Source organism: Hemitrygon akajei, chromosome 7 (assembly GCF_048418815.1).
Source record: "Hemitrygon akajei chromosome 7, sHemAka1.3, whole genome shotgun sequence".
Classification (NCBI taxonomy): domain Eukaryota; kingdom Metazoa; phylum Chordata; class Chondrichthyes; order Myliobatiformes; family Dasyatidae; genus Hemitrygon; species Hemitrygon akajei.
In genome coordinates, this window is record NC_133130.1 from 172263362 (window position 1) to 172281768 (window position 18407).

Consider the following 18407-nt stretch of genomic DNA (forward strand, 5'->3'; position numbering starts at 1 on the left):
CAGCTTTTCTACAAGGGATAGCTTCATGCACTGATAGTTACTGTCAGCATAGGTCTACAGATTTTTTAAAAAAATCCTATTTGAATACACAATAAAACTACAGTGTTAATTATAAAAATATAGCATGCAACAGGCAGTGTAAAGCTTAAACCTGAGGCAGACAAGGCAGCTTAATTCATTTGAGATCTGTTGTTGTGATTCATTGCATCAGCATTTTCACAAGGTTCACTACAGTAGTGTGATGATTATGTTGCTGCATGAATAATACATAAGGTCTAGATTAAATCTAGAGTGAGCATTTAAATCCCATTAATTGACTTTGAATTAATTTTTTAAAACAAAATCTGTAGCGATGGTCATGAAGTTATCAGACTATCATACAAATCCAGTTTATTAATACAGCTCCTGCCTTGCTCAGTCTGACTTCAGGTCCATTTGTTTTTGAGTGACTCCTACCTATTATCTGGAAGAGTCTGGAAAGTAGTTCCAGAAAGTAGCTCGTTGTTCAAGAAGATGATCCTATGTTTCCAGTAATTGGTAATAAAGTGTTTTTCCAGCCACACCTTGAGATTGCATTGAGAATGTCACCTCATTGACAGATCTGCTAACCCAGGAGTCAATGTGGTGAATACTCCCCATCTGCCTTCTACCACAAGTCATATACCCTTTTTTAGGTAGCTGGGTCAGACTTGTATACAAGATTCCAGAAACTATCTCAGAATGGCTTTAACTATATTGTCTTAAATAAAAGTTGTTTCTTTTGCAATTATATTTAATTGAATCAGGTTTAATATCACTGGCATATGTCATGAAATTTGTTGTTTATTATTTGTTTTTATGTACTTGTAGCTATAAGAGCTTATACTTCCATTCAAATTTTTTTTAACATTTCAAATGCTGTATATTTTAATTGTTTGTAAATGTCAAAACTTGCTGGAGAAATGGAAGCTATAAAAGATCAAGAGTTTGAAACATTAATATTTATTTATTTATTTATTGAGATACAACATGGAATAGGCCCTTCTGTACCTTCGAGTTTCACCTCCCAGAAATGCCCCGATTTTAACCCAAGCCTAAGCATGGGACAATTACAATTTACAATAACCAATTAACCTACTAACTGGTATGTCTTTGGACTGTGGGAGGAAACCGGAACACCTGTAAGAAACCCACGCAGTCACAGGGAGAATGTATGAACTCCTTACAGACAGTGGTATTGCACCCGGGTTGCCTGTACTGGAAAGCATTGTTATAGCCACCATAGAACATAGTACAGCATTATGCTACCATGTTGCTCTCTTGCAGCCTGATCTCCTCAGTTTTAAACAATGTGTTCTGTCTTTATTTCATATCTCCAGCATCTACCACTTATGACAAAAGTTTAACTATTTTACTTGCATTTTGTGTTACAGTAGACAATTCTGAGGCCTAATGAAAAGTCGGGCAGTGATAAATGGTTAAAGACTACAGGCTGTTTCTATGTAGACAGTGTACAGTTTCACTTAACACCAGTACAGAATTGCAGTGACCAAGCAAGTCTTAGGGTGAAGAGATATTTTGAAAGGAATTGTGCATTTGCAATTGTCAGCAGAGCCCCATTTTCCTCTATCCCTGGACCTTTCTGATCACAAGGGTAATAAATCTGAATGAAATGGCTTTCTAGTTTGATTTGGAGCTTTTTGTCAGTCAGGCTGTATTTAGGTCACTGATGCCTATAAATTGAACAGCTTTACTGGCAAATGAATGAACATTTTAGTATTACAGAATCACACTGTGTATTAAAGTGTTCATTTGTTTGCCAGTAAAGCTATTATCTTGAAGAGGCCTAGACTAATAATCTGTAATGTGAGTTCAGATCCCATCAACTAAATTTGAATCTGTTTAAAAAAAATCTGAAAGTAATCATGAAACTGTCAGCTTGTGATGTATCCTGCTGGTTCACTAATTGTGGAAGGAATTGTACTGCCCTTAACCTGGTCTGACTCTAATCCATTGCTATCATTAGTTGGATCCATGGGGTTAAAATTCATCCTTGGTTGCTTACTGTAAACATCCAATTTCATATTGCCTGGGCGTGATTGCTCTTAGGAAATTCAGTTCCACTGATTTTTAGTAGAACAAACTAGAATTCATAGTGCAGCTGTTACTGTATGGCTAATGTTATTGACTAAGAATTTAACTTTACCACTTAATTTTTATTGTCATGATATATTTTGTTCATCACTGTTCAAGTTCTCCCATTTTATTTTGAGAATGTATAAATACACAACAAATCGTAAAGGTAACAATTTCAGGAAATTGAAATCCAGAGAGTTGTTGTATAGCAATGCAGCATTCTCAAATATTTTCATTTGAAGGTTACAGAAAACAGCAGGTCACTGATTCTGAATCTGTTGGTAGCCAACGTGGTTTCCTCATTTCCTGTCATTCACTTAACAGAGTGTGCACACGACAGGACCCTTCTGAATTGTTCCGTTTGTCACTTGCCTGAAAATGTGCCCTCAGGTAGGCACCTGTTCTAGCAGAGAAAGAGACTTCTGTTAATTAATCTCTCTTTCATTTAGCATTAGAAAGGTCAGAATTCTGGTAGTCTAGATTAGGGAAATTATTACTTTTATTTTAAGATTTCTAAAATTAATCTAAGTGTGTTTTATTTATTTGTAATTCAACAAAAGTGTTTGATGTAGGCTGACTCATTGATGGCAAGTTTGGAGTCTCCATATTAAACCTTACAAATCCAGAAATGCTGATGACAGCTTGGCAGAGTAATGACAATGTTCGCTGATAGCTAATGTTCCAGCTACAAAATCAGCATTGTTAAGTTAGGCCTGATATCAAGTTGGTGGTTCAGGCATTGTCGTTTACTGAAGTTATAAACCATAGAAAACACAGGATGAAGCCATTTAGCCCATCATACCTCTACAAATCAAAAAAGAGATGCCCAAATTAACATTGTATGCGTACTAGTGTACTTCCCTGCTATTATAATCTAGATCTAATAAAGGAAAGAATCACTCTTTTTTTAGCCACTCTTTTTGACTTGTGGAGCTGCCACACACTCAAAGGTCCCATTGCTTCTGCATATCACTCAATATCCTCCAATTATTGTCAATGCCAACTGAAGAGCAAAAACTGCAGATGCTGGAAGTAAAAATAGAAAATGCCAGCTGTAACATCTATTCAGTTTTTGTCCCTTCACACATACCTGTAGATCTGCTCTGTCTCCAGTACTTTCTGTTATTTCTGATTTCAAGGAAAAAATGTGTTTTGAATCTTACAGTTCCAGCATTGTTTTTCTCCCCTTTCGTGGCTTCATTCATCTTTCTCTGCCTACATTTCTACAGACAGATCAGCTGTGATCTACAATCATTCATCACCTTCTCTCAGATGATAGGAACAACATTAGTTTCACCTGGACAACCCTATTACTGAGATACCCTTTGTTTTCTCCATTTCTTCACCTCTCTACTTCAACTTAAAGCGTATTTATTTTCTCACTTTTCAGTTTCTGATGACAGATCATTGATCTGAAACATTAACTTTGCTCCTTTCTTCACAGCTGCTGCCTGATCAGCTGAGTCTTACCAGTATTTTCTATTTTTTATTTTGTGTATTGCATTATCTTGTACCTGTCAAAGTTCATTACCCAGCAGTTATGTAGATTAAATTTCATTTGCCTTTTTCTGCCCAACTGACCAGATCATCTTTCTGAAGTTTAAATCATTCTTCTTCACTGCTACTACAATATGGTGCCTCCAATACTTGAGTCTAAAACATTAATATATAATACGGAAACCAAGGAACAGACTTCAAAGCCTGCTTCCAATCACAATATCGCCCATCAGCCATTTGCCTTGTTTCTTGCCACTAAGCTATTTTCGGATCCAATTTACCACTTTCCCATGGGCTTTTACTGGTTTGATCAGTCTGCCATCTGAGACTTTGTCAGAAGGCTTGCTAAGATCTGCATAGACAACATCAAACACTCGATACCCATTCTCTTCTTACCTCCATGTAAAATTCAGACAAATTAGATAGGCACAACCTTCCCTTAGCAAATCCCAGCTGGCTGCATCTTGATAAATCTTTGCCTCTCTAACTGAGGGTTCGCTGTCCCTTCAAGTGGATTCCAATACTTTGTGCATTTGTGATGAAGATAACTGGGTTGTAATAACACAGTTTATCTCTACCTCTTTTTTTAAAGAATGGTACAAAGTTACCAGCTCTCTAATCCTCTGGTACCTCTTCAGTTGCTGGAAAGGAATGAAATATTGTAGTCAGCCTCCAGCTTGTTGCATCCTTTCCATTGTTGTAGCACTTGACAGTTTTTTTTTGGATTTGAATGCATTTTTTCTGTGTCTAAGTAACCTTGTGCCACATGATGTCCAGGATGACACATAAAGATGACACATAAAGAACACCCATTCAGTGTAGTGTTAAGTAGTTTCCAGTGCTGTAGAATCATATTGCTGTATCCAAATAAGTCTTTAAACATGAAGGGGACAATATTGGGGTGGGGATGGAATTGTCTTAGAATTCAGCATTCCTTATTTTCAATTAACATGTGAATTCCAACAACGGCATGTAAAATGGACATTTCCTTTTCGTCTAAAGAGCTGAGGTGTTCTTGTTCACGACTACAAATACCCAAATAAATCATTCTTAATTTCAAATGTTAAGTTAACTCTTTCTGATTGTTATTCATTCCACAGCTAATTCACAAAGTAACTCTTGAATTTTGTAGGTCAATCTCTTGTAACAGTAGAGTGTCTTCGAAAAATAGTTTTGTTCTTTCCCCCTATAATTGTAAGCTTAGAATGCTGCAAAGCCAAATCTATAATCAGACTGGCTCTGTCTTAGCTACAATTTCAAAATCCTTGTATTGTCATATTACCATTTTTATATCTATAACAAAATGAGCTAGATGCTGCAATAACCGCCTGTTAAATCTGGTAATGCCAGTTTAAACTTGGGCTAGTAGTATAAGGAAACAGCTAAGTCTCCAATTTCAATTTTGCAATATCGGCAGTAATTTGTTATGAAGGCCCAAACTATTATTATTTCATCTTCCAGTCAGAAAGCAGTCAGTGGAGTTTTGGATCCTACCTACTTTGACAGTTTAAAATTGTGCTACTATTGATGCAAAAGCCTGATGAATGTGTTGAAGTAGAAATGGGCAGGTATCAGTATAATATTACGATTATCACAGGAATAGTAGTAAAAACGTGGCCTGTTACAGGTAAACTGTTAGGGCTTCCTCCATCATGACAGATTATTGATTGTATGATTTCTAGTTATATTCTTCCAGACAAATTCAACCTGGAGAAAAAGTCTGAGTTTTTTTGGTTATCATTTGAGAAATATATAAAAAAAGAGTCTTCATGGTATATGGCGTGCCAGCATTTTTTCTTTGTAGTTGTGAGGAAAAAACATCAGATGATTGTCCTCTCTTTCCTTTGCTCCAATTAAACCTTGCTCGGTAGTTAACCTCAAGGTAAACTCATCAAACAACTGATGTCAAGGAAACACTGCCCACAGTGGTTTGTATGAATGGTCATTAATTTTAATTGCCTTGATATTAAAGATTAAGAAGCATGGCGACTGGAGTGCTACAAAAAATCTGATGGTGTGTAAAGTCTCCTCATATTTTAGAATGTGCTAAAGATATAAAATTTTAGTGCACAGTCTGGAATTTATTACACAATGTGAATGGTTGCTGTATCTTTTTTTAATCTTTGTGCATCTGTGAATGTTTGCACAATACAGATACTTTAGTTATTAAATAGTCAATTACTGTTAATATGATTACCACAATAATTATGATAGATTTATGGCAGTATGGCTGTACTCTTATAGATTGTGTAGCATGTTTCCAAGTAATTATCTGTTGACAGTGCCTGGTAGCTTGTGATATGGCACCAAAGGTAAATAGCATCACATTAATTCTATGCTGGTTATAATGTGTTTTGTTTTAACTTGCTGGTTTAAAAACTGTTCTGCAGTAGAAATTTCCAAGTAGAATGCACTGCAATACTGGTGGATATGTTCTTGAGTGTTTTGGTAATTTCAAGTACCATTGTGTTTTTCTTTTAAATCTTCTTGTTATGTGATGCCTTGTTTGCCAAGGAGAGAGGTAAAATTGGAGGGAGTCATTTTCTGATCAGTCTTGTGAGACTTCTGGTTTCTGGTTCTGTGAAGCATAATTTTAGGTTAAGTAAGTATAAGCTTCCTCTTGAAATTAGTAATCCAAGAGAAAGAGAGATGAGAGGGGAGGTGAAGCAAAAAAATTAGAGAAAACAATTTCAAAAAAGAACATAATGCTATAATGGTTGTTTACTCTGATTGTGGGATTATCTATATTCTAAATGTAATCAGTGCATTGTGCAAAACCTAGTGGAATACATAGCGAAACAATATTAGAACCTGTACTTGACAAGACACTGTATAATTCATTGAGTAATAACCATTTTTCTCTGTATAAATATTGTTGTCTAAAGAACTTTGTAAATTCCCCCATCACATGAAATTAGCAAAAATTCAGCTATTATTAAAATGTTTACATGAGTTAAATGAGGTTTATACAACCGAAAACAGGTACTAATGTAGGTCTCTTGTAACAGCAAGCTGTCGTAAAGCGAATGTTCGAAAAATGGGGGGCTACCTGTAGTTTACTATAGTTAGTTGCAATTTGGAAGTCATTTTCTTAAAGGAATCCTTACTTTTCATTGTAAATTGTCCCATGATTAGGCTAGGATTAAATGGAGGGATTGCTGGGCAGTGTGGCATGAAGGGCTGGAAGGGCCTATTCCTCACTGTATCTCAATAATAATAATAACCATATTGGGAAAAGAGCATGTTATAAATGTAGTATGTAAAATACTTCCATTTGAATAATGACAAAATCTTCTTGGAGCTTGTGTCTGAATTTATGGAATTTAGTATTTTACAGCCAGAGTTGGCTTCTTCTCTGAATCATCGAATCTCACAGACTTTCTTTCCCTTGGCCAAGCACCTCTTTCTACCTCTGTGTACAGTTTTTTGTGCATTCTTTTAATTCAGATAACCCATTTAAAGCCCAGTGGCAGTAAAATAAAATTGTAGTTGAACTCAGCCGTATGTAGATTACCAGAAAAAAGCAAACCAGCTTGTCATGCTTATACTATAAAGGATTTTAATGTTTATCCCCCCAATGTCATTTACACAGTTATAACCTTTAGCTGAAGTCACGAGATAGAAATTTAAACACCATAAAGACCATTTACTCTGTCCTCCGTCCTCCCTTGGGTCAGCAGCTTGCTTTCAGTAACAATTGCAGAAATATTCCATTAACAACATTTGTAAGATAAAGTACTTTACACTACACAGGGAAAATAACATTTTGGAGATTAACCAACATGTTAAGGTCTATACTCTGTCATATGAGTTCATACTCAGTTTCTCAATCATTCAGCGTTCGTTCTAGCTGACTGGGTTATTGCCTTTTGATTCTTTCACAGGTACTTGTTATTAAACTACTTTTTGTAAAGTGCTGTGAATAATACGTAATGCCCACAACATTCATTCAGAACATATTGAAAATTCAGTTGCTACCTTGTAGTGTTTGTTCTCTGAAAATATTAATGAAGCATCATCTGAGCTTTGCCCCCTTTGGCCAGAGTACAAATGATTACTAACCAATTTATAAGGATCCTTTCGCAGGTTAATGGACGTGGATTAGCCTTGGCAACGCTGATTCTGATCTTACTCTGTTCAGAGGGAGAATAAAAAACACTAGTTCATTTATTATTGATTTACACCACTCTATTCATATTCATCTAACTGAACATGATTTAAGTTGTAGAGTTGCCAGGTTGTTCCAGACCAGAAACAAAGAACAATGGCATTTCTAGGCTTTCTCATCTTACCACTTCTCAAAGCAAAGAATGCACTTTGTATCCATCTCAGTAACAATATTTGATTGGCAGGTGGTATTTAATGTACCAACAATTACTACTTTATTATTAATGTTTTGTGTGTTTTTGGATTTTTTTCCCAGTGTAATCATGTCGATAATGTCGTGGTGAATGTTTAAGTCCCCAAGTATCTGTTCTGTCAAAAAACAGGCATATTCATGTCATGCTTCAATTCCTAATAACTTGCAATCTATCTTTGATTATTGCTTAATTAGTCAAGACACCCACTGGAAAAGTTAGAAATTTCCATTGTGATGGACCCAAGCTTGACAAATGCGAGTAATAATACCTCTGAGTACCTGACAGAGCTCTTGACGGTTGGTTTTCTTCACTCCTCAGGTATCAAACTGGTTTGGCAATAAACGAATCAGGTACAAGAAGAATATTGGGAAGTTCCAAGAAGAAGCTAACCTATACGCTGCAAAAACTGCTGTAAATGCTGCACACGCTGTTGCAGCTGCAGTGCAAAACAGCCAAGCAAACTCCCCCACCACACCCACGTCCGGTAAGTGGAAAGGTTCCAGAACATGGTTCAAAGTTTAGCAGTTTTGGTTTGCAAGAAGGCAGCATAATTTTATAAAAGCAAAAAAAAAAGCTTCTTTCAGAAAAGCACTGTTAAAATTATGTTACAGTTTTATGTTTAAAATAACCATGATTGCCATATTGTAAGTCCCAGCTTTAAAAATACAAATTAAAACTTTGCAATGATGCTGAAAGCAATAATTTGCCTTTTCCTGATAAGGTAGGTCCCATGATGCCTCCTTATTGTGTCTCAAGCTAAAAGCTGCACCCACACTTCAGAATTCACTGGTTTGGGCTTTGCAGGTCATTATTTGACAGAATAAGTTTTTTTAAAAAAAGGAACTCCTCATTCTGTAGAAATTTTCATAATGCTTTTCATGTGATGGAAAGGCTGCTGTTTCTTTTCTGTCTGTTTCTTTATTTCTGTTTCTCTCTTGTATGTTCTTTCTTTTTGAGAACTTTGGGGAGAGATTTAAAGCCCTCTGTGATTCAGGTGCCTGACTCTTTCCTTTCCAGGTTCCTCTGGTTCTTTTAACCTACCAAATTCTGGGGACATGTTCATGAACATGCAGAATCTGAATGGGGATTCTTACCAAGGGTCCCAAGTCGGAGCCAATGTGCAATCACAGGTAGGAAGAATGGGCCAGTACCAGGGCCTAGGAAGCAGGGTAGGGCTTAGACATTAAAACTGCCTTACTCTGACCTATAGCCCTGTAAATATTCTGTACCTAAGGTACAGATTAATTAAATTATCCATTCGCTGCTTTGATATTATCATTATTGTTTTGAGTCCGTTATTTGTGATGTTCCATGTTTGATTTTTAAAACTATGTGAATGCAGTCGGCTCTGGCTTGAGCAATCTGGGGGGGTGGGAAAATTGGCGAATTTGGTGATTGGTGTAAGCTTCTGCCATATTCATTCACAAACTTTCCTCTTATTATTTTCATGCCTTGTGTTTTTTGAATCCTGTTCCTTCCTTTCACGATAAAAATTGTTCTTGGGACTAAACGGCTTTGTCTGCCAAAATATCACATTCCTGGGAGAGGCTGGGAACCCACCCTCACTAAAAAGTGTTGAGGCTTTTCCCCTTTTGCCCACTTAGACAGAGAGAAAGGCAGCATTCCAAATATAAAATGACTATTGTTTTATAAGATAAACTGTTACTGATGTGGTACTTAAGTAAATGACATGAGGTGAGTCCGGTACTAATATTTGAATAACATATTTCTAGAAGTGGTTGGCTGTATTACAAGCAAACAGTGTAGTTTTTCACTGTTTGTCATCCTCAATGTAATCATTTCTGTAAAAAGTGTCAGTAAATGACTGCAGTTCTTGTTAAGGGTAATCCATTAAATTGTTACTGACAGACAGCATGCTGACTGGCTGCAGACAGCCTTTGCCTGTAATTTATTTATTGGGTGCAAAAAAAACCTAGAAACCCTATGGCAAAATTTCCAGAATTCAGTGTGGTATGTAAGCTTAGCCTGACATCTTTCAAAAACAAATTTTAAAATTTTAACACACAGGTTGCCAGTTTAAAAATATTTAAAACAAACTGATAAATCGTACTATTATGTAAGCAGGATGGCAAGCTTACACATCTTAATCTACTATATCATTTCCTGTGAGCAGAGGATAGCTCTTTCACATCATCTCTGACATGTTCCTTTTTGTTTGTTTTTGCTTCAGGTGGATTCCCTGCGTCATGTTATCAATCAGACGGGCGGATACAGTGATGGTCTTGGAGGGAATTCACTGTACAGTCCACACAGTTTGAGCGTAAGGAACACTTTTATTTCTGTGTCCATAGAAGAAAAAGAAAAACTAAAGCCTTGCCAGTGTAAGCCATTATAGTTTCTTAATTCAGCTTTTGATAGCAGAGAGGGTTACGTTATCCAGAAAGAACCATACATTCCTTTATGGGATGTTTATGTAAAGAATTAATGGTTATACAGGAAAATTAAATCTTTCTTAATAAGAAATGCACTGCATTAAAATAGAGCTAAAGATGGCAATCTTTTGTCCTATTACTTTAAATCCACTGGTAAATATTTCACAATGTTGCTAAATCATTTCCAAAAAACTGTGGTTGGAAGATGGAATGTAAAATTGTCCTTGCCTGCAGCATTTTGAAGTCATGAATTCCATCTTCGTTGATGAGGCTTGATAAGGTGTCATATGATAGTGTAGTGCATTATACCACTCTGGTATGGTATGGACGTTGGGATTTTTATTATTTTTTAAATAGAACGGATGTAGTTTGACAGCTGTCCCTGCAGGACTCTATTAATGTATGCAGCATCATCTCCCCAAAATTAGATTAAAATTTAGACACAGCAAGGATAGTTAACTAATCTCTAAAATTTGGATAATGATGACTAAATTATTATTTAAACACTGTCCTTCTGATTAATTGTATTGTCTTAATAGTGTTATAGGGAATATTCTTTACTAAATATAGTTATTCCAGAGGGAATGCAGTGTATTTGCCAATAAGCCCACAGATCTGGCAAAATCGAAAGCTGCAGGTTGAACTTTACATGTTTAATTTGGAAGGGCTGATGTAAAGGATATTCCCCATGAGGGAAATATATGTATGTCAATTTACACAGTGTCTACAAAGATGGGTAAAAGGTTTGCTACCTCTTTCATACATTGATAAATGCAAAAAAAATATGGACAGCATGCATGAGTGGTATAGGTTGTAGTTTTATGATAATTCAGGCGGATTGCTTTGGAAATTAGCCACATTATAAATAAACCATTATTAACATACGCTAACCTTTTTTTGCTGCTGATGTTTGGCGATTGGAGGCTTGAGCAAAGGCTAGTCTTCGCCGCAAGCACTCAAAGTCAATGTAGCTCATATTGCCCCCTACAGAAAGGGCTGCCCCGTCACTTCTACTCAATGTTCCTCAACTCACGAGGCCTGCACCTTCCCTCTTTCTGACTGACATAAAAATATGTAGCGACAAGCTGTCTGCCACAGCAGAAATTTGATCAGACATTGATTTCAGCAATTGCCTCTATAGGCCAAGACATCAGGAGAACTCATTTCTCATATCTCTCATTCCTGATGCAAATGTAAGGAGTACCAGTGGTTTATGTAGGAATACAGTAGTGTCATCAAGTTCAAAATTCACATTTAATTTTTGCTTAATTAGATCAACAAAGCAGATTACTGCACAAGGACCAGAGTTTCTGTCGTTTGCTTCCTCCTGCTGCTGGCAACCTGAATGTGTACACATTGAAATGTGGACTTGAAACAAAGTGAATAAATATTTGTCAGCAATAATTGGCACCCTGTAAGTGCCAGCTTAATTTTTTTTGTATTGATTGAACAGTGAACAATCATGAAAAACAAGAAGATGCTTTCTAATATATGATAAAGTCTCACTGCCCAACCTATATTAAGTAAGCCATGTAACATGCCTCTCTGCCCCAGCTGTTAACTTCATGTGAGATGCCTCTCTTCACACCATAACATGACTATTTCCTTTTTGTGACGCAAACATACCTTTACTTGGTGCAAGTTCACCAGGACTGACATTGGTTGTTTGTCAGTCTTTGTTGGTAGGTAGTGTTTCATTGATTCCATTGTTTTTTTTTGTTCTACTGTAAATACTTGCAAGAAAGTGAATCTCAGGCTAGTATATGGTGAAATGTACCTACTTTGATAATAAATTTACTTTGAACTTGCGTTGCTGACCTCTTTATTTCTGGCCCTTTTTCTTGTTCTGTCTGCAGATTTGCATTTGAGTGATTTAGTAACACAATGTCTTTAGGATTTAGTATTGTCATTCTTTGCTTTGAAGGAATTACTCATTCTCTTTCAAGAACTCATAGAAAGCAAAGTTTGTTTATTTTGTATTTAATTGTGATATATGATTTTTGAATGATGAATAACTGTGTAGTTGTCTTTAATGTGCTATTGTTAAAATAACAAGGCACAATATGAATTCTGTAATGTTCAGTTGTAGGTTTTGTATCATTAACTGTGCAGTAATGCACAGCTTAAAGGACTGAATCCAATAGGTACAGATGTAGATTTTCAACTTGTGCTTGCCAAGGAAAACATTCAGTTATCAGGTATTCACTAAGTGGAGTGGAATGGATTATCAGTTTGTGCAAAGCAGATTAGCTTGGTTTCATTTGCAAGAGGCTGCTTTCAATATTTGCCTTGTTTCTGCCAGCTCTCTTTATGTCAGCAGAAATCATTCCCTGTTTGATGCCATGTAAGATCGGTTGATCTGTGTGAGCCTGCAGGAGTTAAAACTAGTGATGTGCCTGAACTGATGATTTAAGATCTTGGGAAAATATTATTTTAAAACCAGGACATTCTGAGTAGTGTTCTTTCGTAAATCTAAATAAAATGTCATCTGCACAAAATGTGAGCACTTTTCAGGAGATTGACTCAGACAGCAGTTATAATCAGTGCTTGAATTTAATACTGGCTGCCCAGCAGATTGCACATGGATTCTTCAGTTTTGCTAGTCAGTATTCTAAACACTAGCAAGATTTTCCTAATGAGCTTCAGAAAACAGTCCCAGCTTCCTAGGATTCACCTTCATTTTGTCACCACAATCATCAAGCTGGCTTTGATTCTGATGGGTTGCACTAGTGGAAGAAAAAATTTGCTAGTGACAGTTATAGCCACTAGCAAAACTGAGCTGTCTCTAGAAAAAAAATATAAGCCCCAGCCCCACAACATCTCATTTTATTTTTTGTAATAAATTCTTCTTTTGTGACAAATTTGCATAAATATATATTTTGTTTGTCTAGATTATGTATGCCATATTTTGGGAGAACCAAGAAGATGGAGAGAGCAAGGAATAGAATAGAATTGAAAGGTCCTCTCAGTAATTTTGTATTTGTGTGAGCTATGGAGATGTAACTGACTGCAGGTTTGATGAATGTTCATTCCCACTTGGTCAATAGGTAAAATCATCGTGCCCTCCTGACTGGAGAAGGTGCATAGAGGAGAGTAGTATGGATGAAGAGAAAATTAAAATGTAAGAAAAATGAGCAGTCAATTTGAAATTGATGTGTTTCAGAGATGGAATCCACATTAATGGATACTGAAGATGTATCTGGCACCCCTAAACTCCTACCTTGACTGTTAGTTGAACTCTTCCACCTCTGGCCACCTCAGCCCAACCAGGATTGTTTTTTTTTGAACTAATGACTATGTAAAGCAATGCTTTGCCTTTGCAATAAAGGATGTTCCTTCCAGCCTGTTTTAATTTCATGTCACTCTTCTGGTGCTGCCTAATAATGGTGCAAATGTGTGGCAGACTGATCCAGCTTAGATTACTTTAATATCTGTGTCAGTCCTGTCAAATAGCATGACCCCAATATCAGAAGCTCAGTATGTGGGCATTTGTGGCCACAGAAACATGAAAAGATGCATGTTATGTGTTAAATCAGCTGTAGAGCACTAAATCCTCAGAATCACAGTAACACGCTGTGCTCTGTGTTACAGGATAAATTCCAAATAGCTATGAAGGTTTTAAAAGCTGATGCACCCAAGAAGAAGCTGAATAAAGGGGAGGCTCTGGGGCAAAGCCAGCTTGAAGTTGACAGCAAGGCATTGCAGAAGTGGATAGGTGAAGACAAGATAATGAGCACAGTGAGGAAGACCAGATTGCTGAGGGAGGGTTTGAATGGACAGGTGGTTATGGGTGAGGTGGTGCTGAGTACAGGTAGAGCATTGGAAGATGTTGAATGAAGATTTGCCTAGATAAGGGATAATAGGTCACCAGAGTCCTTGAATGATACAGAATGGATAATGGCATATTTTTGATAAGCTAATAATAAGGGGATTTATTCGTACATTTAATTTTAAAATTTGTACTTTATGTTCTTTCCTTTGCACTGTTCAGAAGAGAGCAGGCAATCTGTGCCAACCTTCACCCAGCAGATGGGTGCAAAAGGCCAGCTGAAACTGACTTGCCCCTTCTCTTTCATTCCTCACTATGATTGTGCCAGGGATGAATTTGGCACTTGTCCATATATGTGGATGAGATCAGGAGCTTCCCCTGCAGAGAATTGCTAATGCAAATCTTTGCCTGCTGCTCCCTGGCAGATTGTAGCTTTGTGACATGAGTTTTCAGAAAATTACCTATGTATTTGGTTATTAAAGTTATGTTAAAGTGTTTATTGATATACTTTGTTTAGCTTCATTTAGACATGACTGATCAATTCATCTGTATATACCCTGCACGGAAAATATTTCTCTTCCGCAGACAAAACTCTTACTGGGGTGGGGAGGGAGGAAAGAAATGCATTCTTATGCCTTCAATGTGTTTTGAGTAGTTAAACATTGAAAAAAATGCAATTTTGCTAATGAAATCTTTCTAGATCTCAGCTCATTATAGAAATAGCATTTTTAGCTATGGCATTGCAACATACAAGGTTGCATGGAGATGTACTTATTGTCTACAATTTTGATTTCTGGGCTAAATTTGAATTTTAGGGCAAAGAAAATGTGTTACTACATTTCACAAGTTTTCATGATTTTTAACTACTGAACATTATTTGTGTTTTCTAGGCTAATGGAGGATGGCAAGATGCAACCACTCCATCTTCTGTGACTTCACCAACAGAAGGACCTGGAAGTGTGCACTCTGATACCTCTAACTGATCTCCTAGGAACATCCATTCCCTGAGCCAATAGGCTTTGATTAGCACTGACCAGTAGGAGAAGAAAAGTGGATTTCCTGAAACCCAGTCACCTGCTGCTTTACTGTAAAACCCTGCTCTTTAGTGGAAAAAGAAACTTACATTTCATATTTAGGAAGAGGAACAGATTGGTTTCCTTTGGGAGTCCACATTAATTCTATTAAGTATAGCACAGTCTTGCCTTAGTCAGTCAGTGGTTGAGACAAAGAACTAAGTAGATCCAATGTTTTCAGACTTTTAAAATGGAACAAAAAAAGTTAATTTGTAATGGAAATCCACGAAGGGTGAAAGCATGGATTGAAGATTTATATGTGTAAGATGTTATTGTGAAGCATCTTGACCTTTTGAGGTATGAATGCATGTTTCAATTTGACTGCAAGACACAAGATTGCTGGTGCTGAGGCAGACAGTTATAAATTAATGAAGTTCGCCACGCTAAACCCTTGCTGCTTAAAAGTATTTTAGCAAGATATCTAGAATTGATAGCTTGCTTAGAACAATGAAGTGTTACATGATATCAGAATCTTGATCAAATTTCTTTTATTACAACAGTACTACTAGAATGAAAGACTCATTTGGAAGAATCGGTTGAACAGTTTTATTACCCATGTATAAATAACCAGATGGTTGCCAAGAGCTGATATTGTTTTTCCTCAGACTTGTTATAACGGAGTGCTATTTACAGTTGTTCCTTTTTTTAACACACTAACTCAATGCCAGCCTTCGGAATGCTTTGCTTCTGAATTAATGCAGGCTGAAGCCTTGGTTTTACAGTACGCGCTGGGTGCAGCATTCGTACTTTTTCAGATTTGCTACTTCAACCTATCTATGGCAGGAAATGGCAAGGTTCACATGGAGTGTTGTAAATATGTAGGTAAAGAGTATTTATACATCTCACCAATCAAGACACAGCTTTATTACCTCATGCAAACTCATATGAACCAATAGAATTTCAACATGTTCTGTAGCTTAGAGTGCTCACTTACTACCTCTGAACAATATTCACACCGTAGTTCGTCTTTCTTACTTTTTTTTGCATCTTGTAATTAACTCTATTTCTTTTCATGTAATCTAATGTACATTGTATCTTTTAAGAAATCAGGGTTGCTCTAGCAACTTTTAAAAGGATAATCCTAAAGTGAAAAGTTTGGTTATCATCTTAAACACAAACAGTACAACTGTTGTAAATACTGAAGATCATTTTGAATGTTGGTCATGTCATTACTAAACCACGCAAAAAAAAAAGTTGTAATGCATACGAAATTCAGTATTCAGTACTGTATATTTCACCCTGTGTAACGGGGAGCCCCTCCTTTCTCCCTTTTTTGTATTGTATGCAATTCTGAAACTGATTTGAGTCATGGAAATAATTTGTGACAGTGATATAATGTATTAAAACGTTTCGTGTTACTTTCTGACTGGACTACACCCTGGATTGAGAAGTCTTCCTTGTGGTAGTTAAATGTAGTTGAAAATCTTAAATAAAACTTTTTGCTTTCATGATGCAACCATCTCGTAGTCTTCCTTTGAGCTTCCAGGGTAGGGGGGGGGGGTGAGATTGAATCCATTTAGAGTACACATTTAGTCTATCTAAGGTATGAAAGTCTGTAGGTCTTGAATATAAATTGCAGAGTACACCAATAAAACAGCTAGTTAAATGGAGAATGAGGCGAGTCTGTTGTTGAATAGCCAATATGACTGATGGATTGGAACCTTATTGTAATTTAAGTAGCACATATTAACTAAAACTGATGACTTGTACTTTGTGGTTAGTGACACAGGAATTAATAGGTGAATAAAACAATTCATGTCCAAAATCAGACCATGTTTTAACCACCAGACGTATCACTTACAACAAGGCCACTATTGTATTCCACAACCTTGTGTAGAGTCAGTGATGATTTAATGTACATTCTGAATCATCCAACAACTGCTTATTAAACTAGCTGCTTTGATCCACAAAGATCCATGTGAAATGGAACCAATTATTTTGGACCATAAATGATGTGACACTATCTGAAATTTGAAGTTGACATTAAATATATTTGAGCCAGGTCTTCTTAAGAACATAATTGGGAGCAGGAATAGGCCAGATGGCTTGTCAGAGTTTTTCCACCATTCAATAAGATCATGGCTGACCCATTCTCACTCTTAACTTCATTTTCCTTCCTGTTCCTCTTAAAATTTGATTGCTCTATAATTCAAATATACTGTATATCTTCCTTGAATGGATTCAATCAATTTGACTCCATGGCTCTTTGAGATAGAACATTACAATAAAAACTTAATAAAGGTCATGAGGGCAGAAATTCCTCTTCATCTCTCATGTGGGCAAATTCTTATTAGAAACTTTGTTCTGGATCTAGATTCTTTTCCAGGGGAAGAATCAATCAAGTAGCATCAATCAAGCCTTCCGAGAATTGTTTTTTCTTTGAAGATTTCCTCATTGTCCCATTCATAGAATGTCAAGCATTGAACAGTACAGGCCTTTCGGCATATGACGTGCAAACCTTTTAACCTACTCCAAGATCAAACTTTAACTCTTCTCTCACACATATCCTATTTTTCTTTCATCCATGTGCCTATCGAAGAACCTCTTCGATGTTCCTAATGTAATTGTCTCTACCAGTGCTCCCAGCAGTGTTCATTGTACTCACCATTCTTTGAATATAAAAAAAATGATATTTCTCCCCCACCCCCCATACTTCCCTCCAAACACCTTAAAAGTATATCTTCTCACATTAGCCATTGCCACCCTGGGAAAAAAAAAGACTCTATCTATGCCTCCTTTCATCTTGTACACCTTTATCAGGTCACCTGTCATTCTCCTTTGCTCCAAAGAGATAAGCCCTAGCTCACTCAACCTTTCCTTATAAAACTTGTTCTCTAATCTATGCAGCATCCTGGTAACTCTCCTCTGCACCCTCTAAAGCTACCACATCCATCCTATGATGAAATGACCAGAACTGAACACCATACTCCAAGCATGGTCTATCCAGAGTTTTATAGAGCTGCAACATTACCTCGTGGCTTTTGAACTCAATCCCCTGACTAATGAAGACCATGCACTTCTTAACGACCCTATCAATTTGCACGGCAACTTTGAGGGATCTATAGATTTGGATCCCAAGATCTCTCTGTTCCTCCACACTACTGAGAATCCTGACATTAACTTTGTACTCCACAAATAAGTTTGACTATCCAAAATGTATCACTTAACACATTATCCCATTATAACCTACGACAACCTC

The 18407-nt window shown here is 36.7% G+C and overlaps 1 protein-coding gene across 4 annotated transcripts in view; it reads left to right on the top strand.

Annotated features, from left to right (window-relative positions):
• LOC140731181 (pre-B-cell leukemia transcription factor 3) overlaps nucleotides 1–16659 on the top strand; it is a 199203-nt gene extending 182544 nt beyond the window's left edge. The window contains exons 6-9 of one of the 4 annotated variants that reach the window (XM_073052622.1): nucleotides 8292–8457; nucleotides 8991–9103; nucleotides 10165–10315; nucleotides 15026–16659. In XM_073052622.1, coding sequence (XP_072908723.1) covers nucleotides 8292–8457; nucleotides 8991–9103; nucleotides 10165–10315; nucleotides 15026–15030 — 435 coding nt within the window. In that variant the 3' untranslated portion in view covers nucleotides 15031–16659. The remainder of the gene's footprint in view (nucleotides 1–8291; nucleotides 8458–8990; nucleotides 9104–10164; nucleotides 10316–15025) is intronic. The other 3 variants (XM_073052621.1, XR_012099739.1, XM_073052623.1) reach the window with 3 other exon arrangements.
• The last annotated feature ends 1748 nt before the right edge of the window (nucleotides 16660–18407 follow it).